We start from the raw sequence: 19,442 nt of genomic DNA on the forward strand, positions 1-19,442 counted from the left end.
ATGCGTGTAGCCAGTGCCTGAATGTATTTCTTGAGCAGCTGGAAAAATTGCATGATCGTGACTCACGAGTTCGCCGAGTTTATCCAGCATTTCATTGTATTTTAAGATGGTTAGTTTCATACAGACACGACGAAGGTCAGTGAGTCATTGCGAGCTATCTCAGAATGACTCGGAGCTTCACCTGCATCAAATGGCACATTACACACACGTTAACTTACAGATAATATAATCGTGAACAAACAACCACGGGAAATGTGACACGATGAGCGTAGCATACAGCTGAGGAAAACGTTGAATAATGATAAGTAAACAAAGCCTGAGAGATCGGTATCTTCTAGAGCAGTGGTTCTACCCAACCTTTCATGTTTCAAGTACACACGATAATTTGTAGAAAGCGTGCATACCGCTGCTTTGGAGCTTGCGTACCCGGTAGAAATAGACGCGGATCTAGGGTGATGTGTCAGTGTATATATATATATATATATATATATATATATATTCTATAATATAAAATCACAAACAAACTCGAAAAGGGCCTGTTGCTAAGCAACCGAGTGATGGAAGTGGGTGAAATTTTTGAGTGACGGAAACTCTGTTACGGAAGTGGGTTCGATTCATATATCGATATTCCCATTCATATATCGATATGATATCATATATCGATATTGGGTCGATATTCACATATCGGGACCCATTTGACCCATCGGGACCATGTTATGTGCATGTATCAAGAGGCTCCTACATCCTACAGCAGAGCCCTTAGGCTGGAATTTAGATTTCGAGTCCCCAAACCAGCTTTTCAGGGGCCCCTCTGTGATTAATTTATAGTGTGAAAAATCAAAAAGTGATAAGAATCGTTGTGGCCCCTGTCAGCCCTTCCTTTGTGGGGGGGGGGAGGTCCATGCCGAGAGGTATATATATGTATAATATACACACACAACAGCAGTGCTCCCAACACAGGGTCGGGGTACCCGGGGAAGATTTCACGTATAAGTAAAAAGTTTTCATTTCCAGGGGCCCTTGATGGATCTCATTGTTTTCTTGCTGCTTCAACGTTGAAAAATTTCGATAGCGGAAGCAAAAGATATATCCAGTCTGGGGCCCCACCAAAAGTATGCGAATTGGTGTCCCGGATAATTGGTTGGGGGGTCCTGGATTTTATTCGTTGGTAAAACAAATACAAATGAAAATTTTTCATGGTACTCGCTCCGTGGGATGACCGACAAGCTTCCAAGTCGGGGCCCATGTTTACAGGTTTCATTTTGGGTGCCCTGGATTTTATTTGTTGGTAAAACGAATACAAATGAAAATTTTTCATAGCACTCGCACCGGGAGATGACCGACAAGCTTCCAAGTCGGGGGCCCCATGTTTACAGGTTTCATTTTGGGGCCCTGGACGAATCTCATTCTTTTCTGTTGTAGAATTCGCAACAGCGGAAGCCCGAGATAAAGCCAGTCTGGGGCCCCACCAAAAGTATGCGAATTGGTGTCCCGGGTAATTGGTTGGGGGCCCTGGATTTTATTCGTTGGTAAAACGAATACAAATGGAAATTTTTCATGGCACTCGCTCCGGGGGATGACCGACAAGCTTCCAAGTCGGGGGCCCCATGTTTACAGGTTTCATTTTGGGGGCCCTAGATTTTATTCGTTGGTAAAACGAATACAAATGAAAATTTTTCATGGCACTCGCTCCGGGGGATGACCGAAAAGCTTCCAAGTCGGGGGCCCTATGTTTACAGGTTTCATTTTGGGGGCCCTGGATGAATCTCATTCTTTTCTGTTGTAGAATTTGCAACAGCCGAAGCCCGAGATAAAGCCAGTCTGGGGCCCCACCAAAAGTATGGGAATTGGTGTCCCGGGTAATTGGTTGGGGGCCCTGGATTTTATTCGTTGGTAAAACGAATACAAATGGAAATTTTTCATGGCACTCGCTCCGGGGGATGACCGACAAGCTTCCAAGTCGGGGGCCCCATGTTTACAGGTTTCATTTTGGGGGCCCTGGATTTTATTCGTTGGTAAAACGAATACAAATGAAAATTTTTCATGGCACTCGCTCCGGGGGATGACCGACAAGCTTCCAAGTCGGGGGCCCCATGTTTACAGGTTTCATTTTGGGGGCCCTGGATTTTATTCGTTGGTAAAACGAATACAAATGGAAATTTTTCATGGCACTCGCTCCGGGGGATGACCGACAAGCTTCCAAGTCGGGGGCCCCATGTTTACAGGTTTCATTTTGGGGGCCCTGGATTTTATTCGTTGGTAAAGCGAATACAAATGAAAATTTTTCATGGCACTCGCTCCGGGGGATGACCGACAAGCTTCCAAGTCGGGGGCCCTATGTTTACAGGTTTCATTTTGGGGGCCCTGGATTTTATTCGTTGGTAAAACGAATACAAATGAAAATTTTTCATGGCACTCGCACCGGGGGATGACCGACAAGTTTCCAAGTCGGGGGCCCCATGTTTACAGGTTTCATTTTGGGGGCCCTGGATTTTATTCGTTGGTAAAACGAATACAAATGGAAATTTTTCATGGCACTCGCTCCGGGGGATGACCGACAAGCTTCCAAGTCGGGGCCCCCATGTTAACAGGTTTCATTTTGGGGGCCCTGGATTTTATTCGTTGGTAAAACGAATACAAATGAAAATTTTTCATGGCACTCGCTCCGGGGGATGACCGACAAGCTTCCAAGTCGGGGGCCCTATGTTTACAGGTTTCATTTTGGGGGCCCTGGATGAATCTCATTCTTTTCTGTTGTAGATTTTGCAACAGCCGAAGCCCGAGATAAAGCCAGTCTGGGGCCCCACCAAAAGTATGCGAATTGGTGTCCCGGGTAATTGTTTGGGGGTCCTGTATTTTATTCGTTCGTAAAACGAATACAAATGCAAATTTTTCATGGCACTCGCACCGGGGGATGACCGACAAGCTTCCAAGTCGGGGGCCCCATGTTTACAGGTTTGATTTTGGGGGCCCTGGATGAATCTCATTCTTTTCTGTTGTAGAATTTGCCACAGCCGAAACCCGAGATATAGCCAGTCTGGGGCCCCACTAAAAATCTGCGTATTGTGTCCCCGCTACTGTATGTGGGGCCCTGGATTTTATTCGTTGTAAAATTGATAAAAATGAAAAATTCTCACAGGGGGGTGTCCGACAAGCTTGCAGGTCAGGGCTTCATGGAAATGTTGGCAGGTTGTAATTTGGTGCCCCTGAATGTATCTCATTGATTTTTGTGGTTTAACATTGTAAAATTTGCAACACATCGGTAGCCCAAGATATATCCAGTGTGGGGCCCCACTGAAATTCAGCGAATTGAATCTGGGGACCCCCATGGGGAAGTTTTCTGGGGATACTTGATGAATCTCATTTGTTTTTTGTTGCTTTATTATTATTTTCATTAAAATTCGCTTCTTCAGTAGGCTGGTGCTTTCACACGTCCCTTTCCCCTTTTCCTTAGCACGCTGATGAAGTGGGACGAAATAAACAAGATATGTCCGGGAGAGAAGTGGGGGGGGGGGGGGGTTGGCCGCCAAAGGCGGCAGGGGGGCAGAGCCCCCCTAGTATATATACATATATATATATATATAGGGGTGATTTATTATTAAGGTTCTCGTTGACTCGTCTCGTATTTTACGAGGGATAGGCAAATTTTTCCCTCATTTTTGACTCTCGGGAGGGGTGATTGCCCCCCCCCCCCTCCCCCACTGGATCCACGCATGATCCGAGGAAGAGATATCTTCACCTGCCAATAAAGCCTAGACACACATTTTCAGCTACGAATCGAGGAAAACACCATTAGCGGCAGATAAAGCCGAGGCGATATCTCCGGCTACAAATAAAGTGGTGGGGGGGGGGGGTGGACATATTCAGCTGGTAATGAAACGGAGGCAGACATATTCAGCTGGGAATGAAACGGAGGTAGACATATTCAGCTGGGAATGAAACGGAGGCATACATCTCCAGCTACTAATATCCGAGGCAGATATCTCCAGCTGCGAACGAAGCGGAGGCAGACATCTTCAGCTGGAAAGGAGGTGGAGGCAGTCATAACCACCTTCGGATTGAAGGGAGGCTCACATCATCAGCAGTGAATGAACCCGAGAAAGGCATCTTCAGCTGCAAATGTAGTCGAAGTAGACATTATCAGTTGCGAATGAGGTGGAGACAGACAACATTAGGTCCGTTGAATCGTCACGTATTTTATGGGACAGATAAATTTTCCCCTCGTTCTTGGGCTCTTGGGAAGAGCGATCGCCCCTCCCCACAGAGTAATAATACTATATCTAATTTATATCTTAAGTCTATGCCCCTCCCCCGGATATACGCATGTGTAGAAATACATAGAATACACTTCTTGAGGTATGTAAGCAAAGGGTTTGAGTTTGCTTACTTCTTGACATGGGTAGGAGCGGTGAAAAATCCGAAAATATAATCTTGAAGGGTAATTTTTCACTACTACGAAGGTTTTCAATAAGGTTTTCGAAGGTCTACGAAGGTTTTCTACGAAGCTGGCTAATGATACGAAGATGAATTCGAAGATAAGATGAATTTTCTCTCTTTCCTAAGTTCATCTTCGTATCAGGCAGCTGCTGAAAACCTTCGTATGGATAGCTAAGAGTGATGATATCAATCTCGGATAATTTCACTCCTGTCCAAAATTTTAAGGAATATTTTTTTTCATCAGCGAGAAAATAAATCTACAACAAAAAAAAACAACAACAACTAATATTTGAAAGAGTATTTTCAATTCTTAAGGAAATTCGGAAAAGTAAAACTGGATTTTGACGCAGGACGCAGGAATCCACGCATCTAGATACGTATTGGCGAACACTGTGTGTGTGGTACCAGGAATCTTCCCCCCCCCCCAGATAGAGCACATTCTCTTTTATATCACCTTTCAACAGGCCTGTTGTTTCTCTGCGCGTAATGACAAATAACATACTACCTTATTCGATACAGGAAATTTTTTTCTGCGCAGCAAAAAATTCTGTGTGCACAGAGTGTGTGCTCAGTCTTTCTTGGACTCTAAAATATGTCCATATTTTGCAAACATAGTCTCCATGAAAAAAGGGAGCCTTTCTTAGTCACTTTTGACCATTACCAATAAAAGGGTAAAAATAAAATTTTATCAGCGAAAGTATTTCATTTGGAAAAAATTGAGAACAACTATGCAGTACATCAGCGTTCGTCAATACGCCATCTAAATGCATGGTTCACGTATCAATATATTTAGCTTGACACTTCTAAATTTCATAGAGAAGTGAACATATTCTTTCAAATTTTAAGTTTTTCTTTTAAGAGAGTTATTTCTGTTTTTGTTCAAAGAAATGTCATGCTTTTCACAAAACTACTCCTTAAAATTTTACAAAAGAGTGAAATTACTCTTCAAAATTAATTTATTGGATAACGCTGCAGTACACACAATGTAAAATAACACGTAAGAAACGTCACTGAAATGAAGCTTTTACTGCCACCTATCATAAAAAAACACCACTGTTATAATTCTGTGATTAAAATTGGTGACCGGTTTTTGATTGATGTTGCTGGAAAAAAAAAGAAAAAAAAAACATGGCGTGATATTACTAAATATTTTATAAGCGATAATATATATCAGTACTCAGTATAATATTAGCAATAATATTAGTTTAATTATTACGTTTGCTTCGGAATTTTAACAGTTGTTTGTGTGGTGTTCGTAAAACAAAATGTAGCCCTCCTTGGCATTTCGTAATTCTAATTGGAAGGGAAAAAACTAAAATCACACATGGAATCAACCTGTTTCGGGTCTATATTTTTTTTCGATTACAATTTCTACAAGTCAAGGAAAGCTACATTTTTGTTTTAAAACATGCAATCAACAACTATCAGAAGTTTGAAGTGAGCTTAATAATTGAACTAAATATTTAGAAAAATAACACCATGTGTTTTTGTGCGGAACATCAATCAAAAAATGTCACCAATTTTAATCGGAGAATTATAAAAGTTGTGTGTTTTATATGGTAGATGGGCAACATGGCACTTCAGCTCTCTCAATGATGTTTCTTTCATATTACATAATACAGTACTATGCTGCAGTGTTATCCGATAAAATAGTTTTGAAGAGTAATTTCACTCCTCTCTAAAATTTTAAGAAGTAGTTTTTTAAAAAGAGGGACATTTTTTTTTAAAGAAAAACAGGATGTTAAATGAAAAATTTTAAGTCTCTGAAGGAGTATTTTCACTCTTCAATAAAATTCGGAGAAGTAAAATCAAATTTTTATGCGTGAATCGCGCATCCAGATACGTATTGGCGAACACTGGGTACGAGGCGTGCGCATTCTTAGAAATACAGGGGAAGTTTATGTACCATTATAAATGTATCGGGAGTTTACATAACTCCAGAAAGCGTAGGAGACTTGCTTATCCCTTGGAAATTCTGAAAATGAGTGCAAAACCTGCTTGCTCAAAAAACATGTAGAAGACGAGTGTATCCTTAGAAATGAGTATAAGAAGCTTGATTACCCCTAGATGTGATGACAAGGAGTGTGTGCGTACCCTCTAGGAATGCGGCTCGTTTTGCGTAACCGCTATAAATGCATAAGAGGTTTGCGTTTCTCTAGTAATGCGTAGGAGTCTTGCGTACCCACAAGAAATTCTAAAAATGGGTGCGAGACTTTCGTGCTCTAAGAAATGTGTACAAGACGCACGCGCACCCCTTTTAAAATCGTAGGATTCCTGCGTATCTTTAGAAATAGTGGAAATGGGTAAGAAGCTGAGAGTGCCCCTAGACGTGATTGCGAGGTGTGCGTGCCCTCTAGAAATGTGTGAAAGTCTTGCGTACCACTAAAAATGCGTCATAGGTCAGCGCACTCATAGAAATGAACAAGAGCCTTTCGCACCACTAGAAATTAGTAGGGAAAACTTCCCTTAACACTCTGAAAATTCTAGAAATGGAAGTTTGCTCACCCCTCTAGACATGAATTCGAGGTGTGCGTGCTCTCTAGAAATGCATAAGAGTATTACGTACCATTAGTGTCTCTGCAGTCCAAGAAATGCGCAGGAGGATTGCTTTCTCCTAAACGCATCGGTACCAGGCTGAGACCTTTATTTTAACGTGGGGAGGATGGGGTCCTGTAAAAAGCATAGGCACTGGGAGTACACTTCACTAAGGTAAAAAGGGAGGTACTCAATAAGGTACGTTATTTGAATTAGGAGGACGAATTCGGGGGACACCGAGCAAATACCTACTTGCTTATGCATGCGAAAATTAGGACCAGGCATCAGAAAAGCCATTGTGCTCCTGGAAATACGGAGAGGCATGTGGGGATTCTCGATCTGTGTATATGGACCTGCGTATCTCTAGAGATACGTAGGACGTGCTGACGTAACATTCAGAAATGCGAACCGGACTCACATATCACAATAAAACGTTGCAACTGTGCTCAGTCTCCTAGAAATCCGTAATGAGTTTGCCTACATCCCCCCCCCCCACCATCCGTTCTTATGCTATACCATTACTGATGATATTATGATATTTTTTATATCAATTTAATGTGTTGAGAATCACAACTAGAGAGTCTAGAGAGTAACGTCATCTCGGTGTCGGTTTTTGAAATTTCAGTAAATGATGAATTTGTACGTAAACTTACCTCTACTACTTCTCATCCCCCGCAGAATATTATCGACTTCCTCGTCGGTCATGGTGGAACTTCCATACGTTGCCCGGCTTCGACTCGGCATCCGGGACGTCGGAATTACGACGGGCAGCCTTGCCGATCTGTTAGGTGTGGAAGCATTCCGGCTCCTGACGTCACTCACTTCATCAACAGAGCTTTCACTTTCCATCAAGTCACCGATCCAGTTCGAAGACCTTAAAAATAATGGTCCATAGTCCCGGTCTGGCTCATTGTTGTTCGGTATGTAAGAAACTCTTGAATCCATCTGTGATGGGCTATTGGAGTCATTCTCAAGTCGTTTGTGGTGACCATCGGATATCGATCCAGTTTCTTTGAAAAGACTCGGGTTTCTCAATCTTAAGAACGGGAATCCAGCAGGTGTTGGTGTGTCTCTTGCTGGATTTGATGGATCTGGTGTCAATTTTGGACTCGGACTACCCCGATCGAGAATACCATTGCCATTTTCTGTGAGATTTAGATCTGGTCTGGAACTTTCTAAGGCTTGAGGATAGCCCTCCCTTCTTAGGCCAGTCTTGGCAATGTCGTACTCGAAATTTTTCGCAAGAGTTATGTCATGGTCAACCACGTGAGTATTTGTTAGTCGATCGCCGTCCCGTCTTCGAGAGACCTGATCCCTTCTGCTGAAGTCCGTTCGATCAGTCTCGACGGATTTCAATCCATCAGACGTCTCGGACGAAGTAGCAAGGCACGCAACATGCAGCAATAATATCGTTGATGAAACAAGACACGCGATTCCAGTCCTGATGCCCATGCTGTCACGCTGTCGTCGTTGCTGGAGCGTGAACCTTGAATGAAAAAAACGAACAGGCAAAATTGAATAAGATTCAAATACCGGCGGAACGTATTCTTTCCGATGTGAATCACAAAATGGATCTGAATAAATGCTCACCCAAGGAGAAACACAAAAAAAGTGAGAGAATAAATGATCGAGAGAGAGAGAAAAACCCAGCTCTTTATGTATTCATAGTTGAATACATATTCTACTCTCGTAACAGGTCACGGTCACGTTATGAAAGGTGAAAACTGTAAACGTCATATATAATTTGTGGTCGCTTCCCAGAGACCGCAGAAATATGTTCAAATGAAACACAACAAAGGGGATGAACGTGGCCTCTATGTCATCAATCTATGTTTCCGTGGAACGGAAATCACGTGGTTATTTATGTTTCCTGTATCATTTGAATAAAGTATTAATTATTTCGATCATTATAGATGCGTTTCCATATAAGAAGTATTCAGTTCCAGGTATAATGATGGAAATAGACAGTCGCTCACCCCCAAGTTTCTATATAGAGTATAATATTCTGTGGTATTGTCATTTGTGTTGACATCATCAATGTCCGGATGAGCATTTAGTTTGTATAGTGACAATAAAAGTAATGACTATTACATCGATTTTCCGAGTAGAAAATTAGGTATGGGTTTGCTGACTATATTTTATCGAGAAAAATATAGGAAATGGAGGTTTCCTCCAAACACCGGATTGCCAGCTATTTCCAAAAAAAATTGGCGGAATTGGAAGAAATAGCAAGTTATGAGTAAAATTGCTTTAAAAAAATCGCCCGGGACGAGAAATAAAAAGCTACTGTAAATCACAGTGGGTTAGAATGTACAGTCAGCCCTGCTAAATCGGATATAAGGATACCTTGAATAAATGGATAAAGTCCTCTGGAACCGAAATTTCTCCCATATAGAGACAATGTTGAAGCTCTTTCCCTGCTAAACCCTTCAAATGACAATCATTGAAATGGCAAGAAGGAATTTTTGAGGGGTTAGTAGCCAAATGAAGTACCCGAATACTATTACATGACAATAAAAAAATTATTGTCAATATTTTAAAAAAAGTATGGGATGTTGCACTTCAGGGTACTGTGTATTTATATGATTTACATATAGACTAAAAAAAGTCGAAACTGCCAAAATCACGGGAATGTCCCGTAAAATATGGGTCATACATTCACGGCTATATAAAGTGAAACCTCGATATAACGACATTTTTCGGAACAAGAAAAAAATATCGTTGTACAGGGATTATTGTTATATCGAAAATGTTGGAGAGATTCCCGAAAATGGAAAACGTCCTAATAGAAAATTAATTTTCATTTTTCGCAACGTAAGTAAAAATAGAAAAACTAAAAAATGCCTCAACTGTCAGCTGCTTAACATTTACATACATCATATAATGTAATTTTATCAAACTGTACATGTGCACAATAATCAATATATCAAGTCACGATTTTTACGGGGCGGGAAGTTCAAAAAGAATCATCCGATTTCAAAAATTAGAAACACAGTAATAATGTGAATGTGTAGGGAAAATGTCTACATTTGAGATTATGAACAATTAATAATACTATTGTGTGTCCACATTTAAGAAACTCTTTTAATGAAGACGTGAAGTCGTTGAAAATATTGGGAGGGCTCAAAAATATCGGGAAGAAGGACATTGGGTTCAAAAATATTGCTGTGTGTTGTATTTTCGATATCTTTTGTATTCCGCGTATTGGGGAATGAATACACGGTTATACTCACTCACTACGATAGAAAATACTACTGCGATTAAAAATTATTTTTTGTCATACAAGTAAGGGTGGCTGTGCCACAACCATTTAAATGTTATGAATATACAAAATAATAAGCTTTCCACAAATCAACTAAAATTGGTTTTCCTACGAAGGAACCCGAGCGTATTTTGGCACTGGGGCCTGAGTTTGGTAAAGGTAACCCTTGAATTTGGTTTCCTTATTATCCAGTCTTACACCATTAAAATCCGAAAGATACGCTTTCCGACCAACTTTCGGCAGTGTTGATGACATCGTCCGCAGGATCCAAAGCTAAAAAAACAGGTGGGTATGTATTATATAGTTTGAGAAATTTCATAACAAAACAGTTTTTCACCAACTCAAGAAAACAGATATTTTCTAGATTTTTTTTATGCTGAGGGGAACTCGGAAAGAAAAGTCATCTGGTCACTACTGGGAACTCAGGCCCTCTTTCACATCGGGCAAGTATGCTACCATCTACACCAGTGATTCCCAACGTAGGCGTTAACGCCCCCTTGGGGGCGATGGAATATTCCAGGGGGCGTAGAAGCTACGGGTATAACACAGGATCCTATGGGTTAGATCTGTTGGGGGGCGATGGAACAAAAAAGGGTGGGGAAACTATGATCTACACAATTGAAGACACGGCAGCGCCTTCCTTATTTCACGTACTGCGGTGTGAGGCGCTGAAGTATAGAAGCTAGTAAACTTCAGCAAACGGCCTCTAGGTTGGACGGTAGAGATAGAGAGCTTTTTTCTAAGCCCAAAATGCCCTTTTCCAACTGTTGCCAACGTATTGAAAAATATTTTGATTTTATTAATCACATTGATTACGGAAATTAAAGCACATTTATTAACAAAAAAAAACCACCATGAATATCCCGTAAGAACGGGACATATGGTCACCCCATGTAGTGGGATCGCGGATGGAAATTTTTGTCAATAGGGGTTTCGCGCTTCAAAAAACTTTCATCTACACCACTGGTCTAAGGCGATTCCAAACAAGATTTGAAAAATATCATTGTAGAGGGATTTATTTGAAATTGGCGCTGGAGGAGGACGCTTAGAATTCCATGGACAGCTAAATGAATGATTTTTAAATCGGTTATCGAAGAAGTCAAGGCTTACTATTCTCTTGAAGCAACAGTCACTAAACAGAAACTATCTTACTTTGGTCATATAATGCGTAGAGAAGGCTCACTAGAAAAAAATGGGAATGCTTGGAAGAATGGAAGGAAAGAGAGGAAGAGGCACACCGAGCACCAGATGGATAGAGGAGGTGTTGCAAAGCACCGGAATGAAGCTAGTACAACTGAGGTATGATGTGAATGACAGACCAGCTTGGAGAGCCATGGCCTATAGAGTCACCAAGAATAGGAATCGACTCGATGGTTCCTAACAACAACAGAAGGATTTATCATAAATTCGAGTATCGTTGTAGCGAGGTTTCACTGTCTAGCCCACTGACTATAGTTACAGAATTGTCTGGCCCACTGACTGAAAAGGTTATCCACTCCTGTACTGTCATGGCCCCCACATCCTGGAGCATGGTCCCTAGGCTGGGATCTTTCACGCATCGGTGGTCGGCTGAAGTTGGTTTTCTGTGGTTCCCAACTTCAAGGCGCAAATACGAGCCGATCTCTCTCCCCGTTAAAAAGTCTCGCCACAGAGAGCAACAGTCCTACAACGATAAATCATTCAATCATAACACTTCACTCACAGTTAGAAAAACTGGTGGCAGATGGCAGCACTACACATAACAAGCATTACAGAGAAACAAAAAAACTTCACGTCAGGTTTCACTACACGTACACGCACATTCCCGCATGTACCGATTCGTTGGGGGTTCCGGGGGGTGGGCGGGGTGCATGTGTGGTGTAGCAGTAGTAGGTAGGACCTCCAAAAAATGGCTCAGGGATCCATGATGTTCTTAAGTCAGCCACCTCGTTGGGCAATTTGCCTGTTGTGGTGTTGTATTTGTATTTATATCATGCCTTCTATAATGAATTTACAACAGTGATTCCCAACGTGGGCGTTAACGCCCCCTGGGGGGCGATGGAATGTTCCAAGGGGGCGGTAGAAGCTACGGGTTTAACATAGGATCCTATGGGTTAGATTGCGTTGGGGGGGGCGATGGGAGTAAAAAATTTCTGAAGAAGGGGGCGATGGGACAAAAAAGGTCGGAAAACTGATTTATAAACAACATGAAAAAACAAAAAAAAAATGATGGCGATTGCCAAGGTCAGCCCCACATTTGTGTTGACAATACCTGCTGTTGCTAATTGGTGCGATACCACGCGTACCACGAACACACCTTGCCGTTAGCGGCTCAGCAGCAGCGCCACGAGTGCGCGCGTACACGCGATTTAGCGAAGCGTCGCCTCGTGTCTCAATTTGCGGTGCCCTGATTTCTGTTGGTTTCAAAACAGAGCCCTGACCTGCGGACGCTGCACGCAGCTCTATTTGCGCTTAACCTTCCAGAGACTCAAGAAGATATGAGAGTACTCCAGTTACAGACTATTTCAGTACTGATTATTATTCCACTTAACTCCAATCAAATTATTTTTGAAAAAATAAATTATTTACTCTATATATATAATATGTAATATTTTTGAATATAGAATTTTAATTCATCTAACACACACACAATGGTGTCAAAACATCAAAAAAAAATCAATAAATATAATGATAGAATATTTAAAAAAAATACTTGGATACGAAATACATAGATGGCAGTAAAACAAAAATGCATACTTTTTACAGACAAATAAAACGCCATATAAATAATAATTTTTTTACCAAGGAAAACACGTGGAATGATCCCGATTCTCAAAGCCTCCTATTCGTGATCCGTATCGAAGCAAAATGGCGGTGATGGACCTTCATATTCCCTCTCGGAGTATTTCGAAACGTCAGAAAAGAAAAGTGAAATTATTGAAGACCTGTTTAAAAGAAGAATAAAAATAAAAATCAAATAAATATTTTTCTGACTTTTCTCTGCAGTCCAGGGCAAACGCTCACGTCAAGGCTAAGAAAATAACTCAAAAGAAAAGTAAGAAGGCTATTGGCCGCACATTGGACACTGGATTCATAGCACAGACTCTCATTTCTTATCTCATTTAAATCTCTCTTATCTCTCTCTCTCGTCTAGTTTTTTTTCAAAAAAATACGATAACAAAAAAAAAGTTTCAAATTAACGTCTGGTTTAGATTTTCTTAGAAAGGCTAATCAAAGACCGTCATAATTGAGTGCATTTGCGTGATCTATTCTGCCCTATTTCATTGACGTGGATCTACATAGATACTGAATTGGAATAGTGCAAAAACATGTTTCGAATTCCTGAAAAGAAATTGATAAAGTTAGCGTAGATACAGTCGACGCCGCTTATTAGAATCATGGATAATGTTATCATTTTTGCAAAAAAAACGTAATGGATCAATAACACAGCATGAACAACCAATTCGTTTATAGTTATCGGGACTTCGCGTAATCTTATCCATTTTTTGTTTTCGTCGAAAGTTTTTTTGCGCATTCTGAAGCTATGGTTAAACTAAACTAGTGGTTGCTTTTTTTTTTCTTCCCCTGTAAGTTATCATTATCAGGCTGCAAGACTGTGTAGGAGGCTAGAAAGTGTTCTCTCGCTCCCCACTCCTCCAATTCCCTCCCCTTTGACAAAGTTGATGTCATAATCCAGGGGCTCTCCCAACTAATGGGTCACGACCCAAACTTGGGACGCGTTGCTTTCGAGATGGGTCGTGCAAATCTCCTTACAGCAAGTGAATCTTGAGCTATGGGAATGACCCAAATTCAATTCGCATGGCTTCCGAGAAGGGTCGTACAAACCCGTTTATAGGCAGGAATTCTTGAGCTGTTATTCATGGCCCACACCTCTGATTCGCAGGGGCTTTAGAGATGGAATCTACAAATGCACTAACAATCCGGGGCTATTGATTTATGGATCACGACCGAAGCTAGGGAGGAAAGCTTCAGAGATAGGTCGTACAAACCAACTTACAGTCAAGGATTCTTGAACTTTGGGCCACGACCCAAAATTCTGATTAGCAGGGGCCACAAACCCAGTAATAAACAGGGGCACTTGACCTATGGGTCACGACGCAAACTTGATTCACAGCGGCTCAAGTGGTGGCAGTTCCCAGGTTCCGGTACCTATGGTCGTGTGTAATTGTGTATATGTGCTCCTAACGTATTTGTGTTGGTGGATTGTGCTTGTTTCGTGTTCTAGCTGGTGTCATCTGTCTGTTTTTTGAAGAGAAGATGGTAAATTCTTGAATTTTCATGTTACAAAAGTACCATGCTGTAGGGCTGCCAGCACTCTAGGGGGAGACTTTTCCCAAAGACTATTTTAAGACTATAAATACAAAAAAATATTCGTCTCACAAATTCGTCAGGTTTAACGGTTCTATCATGAAATACATTGCGATTTGTAGTTACCTTCTATTTCCCACCCACTAAAAACGTTTTAGTACTTTCACAAATAATTTAGAATTCTTCACACGTTTCGCGAGTTTTGTGCAAGAATTGGTCTTTCTAATATCTTCCCGCTTTAAAGACCCATTCCCATATTTTTTTCGATGAAAGTCAGTCTATTAAAATGGCCAATTTTTGTTTTTATATAGGAACTCTTAAACTTCATACCATATGCTATTATTTTTTCAAATGCTTTGGTGGGGGGACGAAAGGAACGATTGAGTACTGTACTACTTGTAGTTGCTAGCCTCCATATCGCTTGAACAAGCAGTGTACTTCAGCATATGTCTGTTATAGCGTCAGTGTGATTTTAAAATACGTTTTTGCATTAATTTATGAATTTTGGTAGAGGAAAACCGCAGAGCGAATTCATTGAAAAAAGGGTCAAAATCCGTTGACACGAGCTCCCAGAATCTCCAATCAATGGAATTCCTATTCGTTGATTATTTTACCATAATTAAATATTACCGCATCACGATTTCATAAAATGTTTTCGTCCGTTCAGCTCGTTGAAGGACGTCTAGATCGTCGTTGGTATTCAAGTGAGATGCAGTTGCGTATTTACATGGAATGACGAGGGACTAAGCGGACCCAGGACGGCAATCCAAAATCAATGAAAGAAACAATTCCAAGATTAATGTAATAAATGATTTTAAAACCAACGGAAGAAATATATTTCCGAAAGCAATGAAAAAAATGATTCTCAAATTAATGAAAGAAATCATTCCAAAATCAGTGAAAGATATAATAAGAAATAAATGAAAGAAATGATAAGAAATAAATGAAAGAAATGATAAGAAATCAATGAAAGAAATGAAAGAAATCAGTGAAAGAAATGATAAGAAATCAATGAAAGAAATGATAAGAAATCAATGAAAGAAATGCTAAGAAATCAATGAAATAAATGATAAGAAATCAATGCAATAAATGGTACGAAATCAATGAAAGAAATGATAAGAAATCAATGAAAGAAATGATAAGAAATCAATGAAAGAAATGCTAAGAAATCAATGAAATAAATGATAAGAAATCAATGCAATAAATGGTACGAAATCAATGAAAGAAATGATAAGAAATCAATGAAAGAAATGATAAGAAATCAATGAAAGAAATGCTAAGAAATCAATGAAATAAATGATAAGAAATCAATGCAATAAATGGTAAGAAATCAATGAAAGAAATGATAAGAAATCAATGAAAGAAATGATAAGAAATCAATGAAAGAAATGATAAGAAATCAATGAAAGAAATGATAAGAAATCAATGAAAGAAATGATAAGAAATCAATGAAAGAAATGATAAGAAATCAATGAAAGAAATGATAAGAAATCAATGAAAGAAATGATAAGAAATCAATGAAAGAAATGATAAGAAATCAATGAAAGAAATGATAAGAAATCAATGAAAGAAATGATAAGAAATCAATGAAAGAAATGATTCCAAAAAAATTGATGAAAGAAATGATTCCAAAAAAAATTAATGAAAGAAATGATCCGAAAAAATTAATTGAAAGAAGTAATCCCAAATAAATACAGTAGATTCTCGATAATTCTGCCCATCCGGTAATCGGCCGTTATTTAGACAGATCTTCTTCCATCATAGAAGAGGAAAACATGTCCCTGTATGTTTGTCCGCGGAAGTTTATACTATTTAAATGGTCTTTTTTTCTCAATTGACTTCCATTAATCCGGTGATTTCGATAATCCGACACATTCTGGTCCGATATGAGCGGGATTAGCTAGAGTCTATTGTAATTCCGAAATTAAAGAAACAATTCCGAAATCAGCGAAAGAAAAAATACCCCGCTGCTTCCCGTGAAGCTATCATTGTCGCACAAGGCCTATATTCTGAGAATTTTTGTTGTTACAACCGAAGTAGCCGTTTTCCGCGACCTTTTTTGACGGAAAATGTAATCCGATACAATCAAATGCTGTGCAAGAAGCTGTTGTTTAATTACGATTGGAGTGACCATATTTGATTGAAAGAAAATGGGGAATTGGAGTCACAGATGCGAGATATCACCAATTCTCACCAAAAATATTACCGACTGTCAGAGAAATCGCCAAATATGGCGGCGGTACTAGGAAATATGCTGTGATTTAAAATGTATTTCAGGAGGAGGTGGGGAATTAACATGGCAATATAGTATTGCGTAATATTATAATATATAATATTGCGTAATTGTAATATTGCGTCGAAACGCCTGTGGAATAAACCCAAACAAGCTTTCTCTGTTTTCTTTCCTCTCTACTCATCATCATCGCGAGGCTTTGTTGCAGCCCTACGAAGTTTTTCTTTGTACCTTCCTTTTATTTCTATACAATTATTAGTCACTTCTCCTACAAATGTTATATCCTTCTACTATATACATGTAAGAGCAGGTTGGATGAGAGTGAAAAGAAAAATCGACTTCGTATACCTACTCTCTCTCTCTTATCTCTATCCTCTCTCTTTCTTATCTGTACTTATCTATTACACTGTTTTTCTTTCATTTGTTTTTTTTTTCCTTCCTGTTCTTTTACTTTTTTCCCCTTGAACTTCTTTCCCTTTCTCTAAAGTGCGGTTCAGCTACGACCAGGTTACAATATTTATCGCCCATTCGTCAAATAGAAATCATCCGAATTTCTCGCCAATGCTTTGTAAGCGAAAGAGGTAAAGTAAAATTCGTAAAAAAAAAACTGTTGAAAATGTCACATTTTTTTCATGGAAAAATTGTGAAAGGGCGAAATTACGGGAGAACAGTAGGCTTAGTGGTATACGGGTCATGTTAGTTGGGAGCACGTCGGAGTGCCTGAAAGATGAAAGATGAAAAATTTTTTTTTTCATCTTTAGGTATCAAAAACGATATAAAACGATGAAAAATCTGTCGTTAGAACCGAGTTCGTAGCATTTTCATCGACGTCACAAGCAAGGTTCATTAACATTATTCGCTATGGGGGGATCAGCCAAGACTGCCAATTATAGACGTTATAACCAAGATGTCGTTACAACTGAAGTCGTTACTACAGGGTTTGACTATACCTATCTTGGTCATGAGTCCATAAATAAATTGGTTTTTGAAAAATCGCATAAAATAAATAAACATCCCGGATGTGTTATAGAAGTATGATATAATGAAAAATGTATATGTAAATGTGATAAATCGGTTGTTGTGCATAATAACAGGTTATTATGCATACTTATCAATCGTCTTGGCAAGTTTGATAAATTTATCTCTTTTACCGGCGAATATGCATGAAACCCAAGCGTTGTTGGCAAACTTGATAAATACTAGAAAATCATCACTTTTACAAGCGCCGCGTTGTTGGTGAACTTGATAAATACTCGAAATTTATCGCCCTTATCGGTGCATAACACCCTCGTGCAGCGGTTCTCAACCAGTGATCCGCGGAGCCCTAGGGCTCCGTGTGGAGTCCCCAGGGTCTCCGCGGCCACCCGAGAAAAAAAAACCCCAGTAAATTTGAAAAAAAAAATTAGGAACATTTTTAAATAACAAAAATAAATCATTAACTTTGATGGAGAAATATAAAATAGTCCTAGGGGCCCCGACATAGAAATTATATACCAGAAAGGGCTCCGCGAGTCAAAAAAAATTGAGAAACGTTGCCCTAGTGTAATTGGTGAATTTGCTAAATAAGAAAAAAAATTCAAAATGAGTCTAGTACGTGGGATGAATATAGTCGTACCCCAATATAATGCTAAAAACTTTTACGCTCGTACCCCGATTTAATAATACATTACGTGTATGAATTATCATGTATAGTGTATCATTTAGTACGATTTATGATGTTTACCAACGATACGACGCTTGGGTATTATGCATAATCACCAGTAAAAGTGATAATTTTTTTAGCACTTATCAAATTTACCAGCCGCGCTTGGGTACTATGCATAATCGCTGGTAAAAGTGATAAATTTATGGAAATTTATCAAACTTACCAAAATGCTCGGTGATTACTCATAATAACCGGTTATGTGTAATAACTGCATTTATAACATTTACCCTGACAACATGATAATTTACTACTCACAATTGGAAGCTCATACTACACCGCTAACATTTCTATTATAAATTTTCATTCGTAAAATACAAAAATTAGTAAAAATAGCCACAGGTACTTCCGAAAGTTGAATGATGAACTCTTATCGGTGTTTCTTCTTGCCGGAATTTATTACAGGAAATCGGAAGCCGGCTCATATCACATACAAGAAGGGACGTGACGCAAATCAAAGTGACGCAACATGAAAAAATATATATGTGTGTAACTAAGTCTATGTATTTATCACTGTCTTTTCAGAGAGAGTTGATTAATCGAGATATTCAAGATTTTGCACATGATTAGAGATACGTAAATTTCGAAAACATGAAATACAAATTTCGCATTTGTTCGTGTAAAAAAGTAAAAACATTTTGCATTCATTCGAAAAAACAAAAAATTCAAATCAAAAAATTTTCCATTCATTCACAAGAAAATTTCAAATCAAAAAATGTTGCATTAGTTAAGAAAAAAAATTCCGAAATCAAAAATTTTTGCATTGATTCACAAAAGAAAATTTTGAATTCAAACATTCATTAGCAATCATTTTGTATTGCTCTGCAAAAGAAAAAAAAATTAAAATTAAAATTTGACTTTCATTCGCAAAAAATAAGTTTGTATCAAACAATTTTTTTTTTTTCATTTTACGAGGCTGAGCAGTGTACTTAATTGAAAGTTCTAGTGAAATTACCACATATTTT

At 39.2% G+C, this 19,442-nt stretch overlaps 1 protein-coding gene across 1 annotated transcript in view; it reads right to left on the minus strand.

The window, feature by feature from the left end:
- LOC149068597 (clotting factor B-like) overlaps positions 1 to 13,361 on the minus strand; it is a 31,118-nt gene extending 17,757 nt beyond the window's left edge. The window contains exons 1-2 of the mRNA XM_089250966.1: positions 13,016 to 13,361; positions 7,626 to 8,458 (exon numbers count right to left, since the gene is read on the minus strand). Of these exons, the coding sequence (XP_089107092.1) occupies positions 7,626 to 8,424 (799 nt within the window). The 5' untranslated portion in view covers positions 8,425 to 8,458; positions 13,016 to 13,361. The remainder of the gene's footprint in view (positions 1 to 7,625; positions 8,459 to 13,015) is intronic.
- Positions 13,362 to 19,442: the final 6,081 nt, after the last annotated feature.

The sequence above is a fragment of the Pholcus phalangioides genome, unplaced genomic scaffold, assembly GCF_987345545.1.
Source record: "Pholcus phalangioides strain wild (caught in Gottingen) unplaced genomic scaffold, Ppha-v1.0 ptg000024l_1, whole genome shotgun sequence".
NCBI lineage: Eukaryota > Metazoa > Arthropoda > Arachnida > Araneae > Pholcidae > Pholcus > Pholcus phalangioides.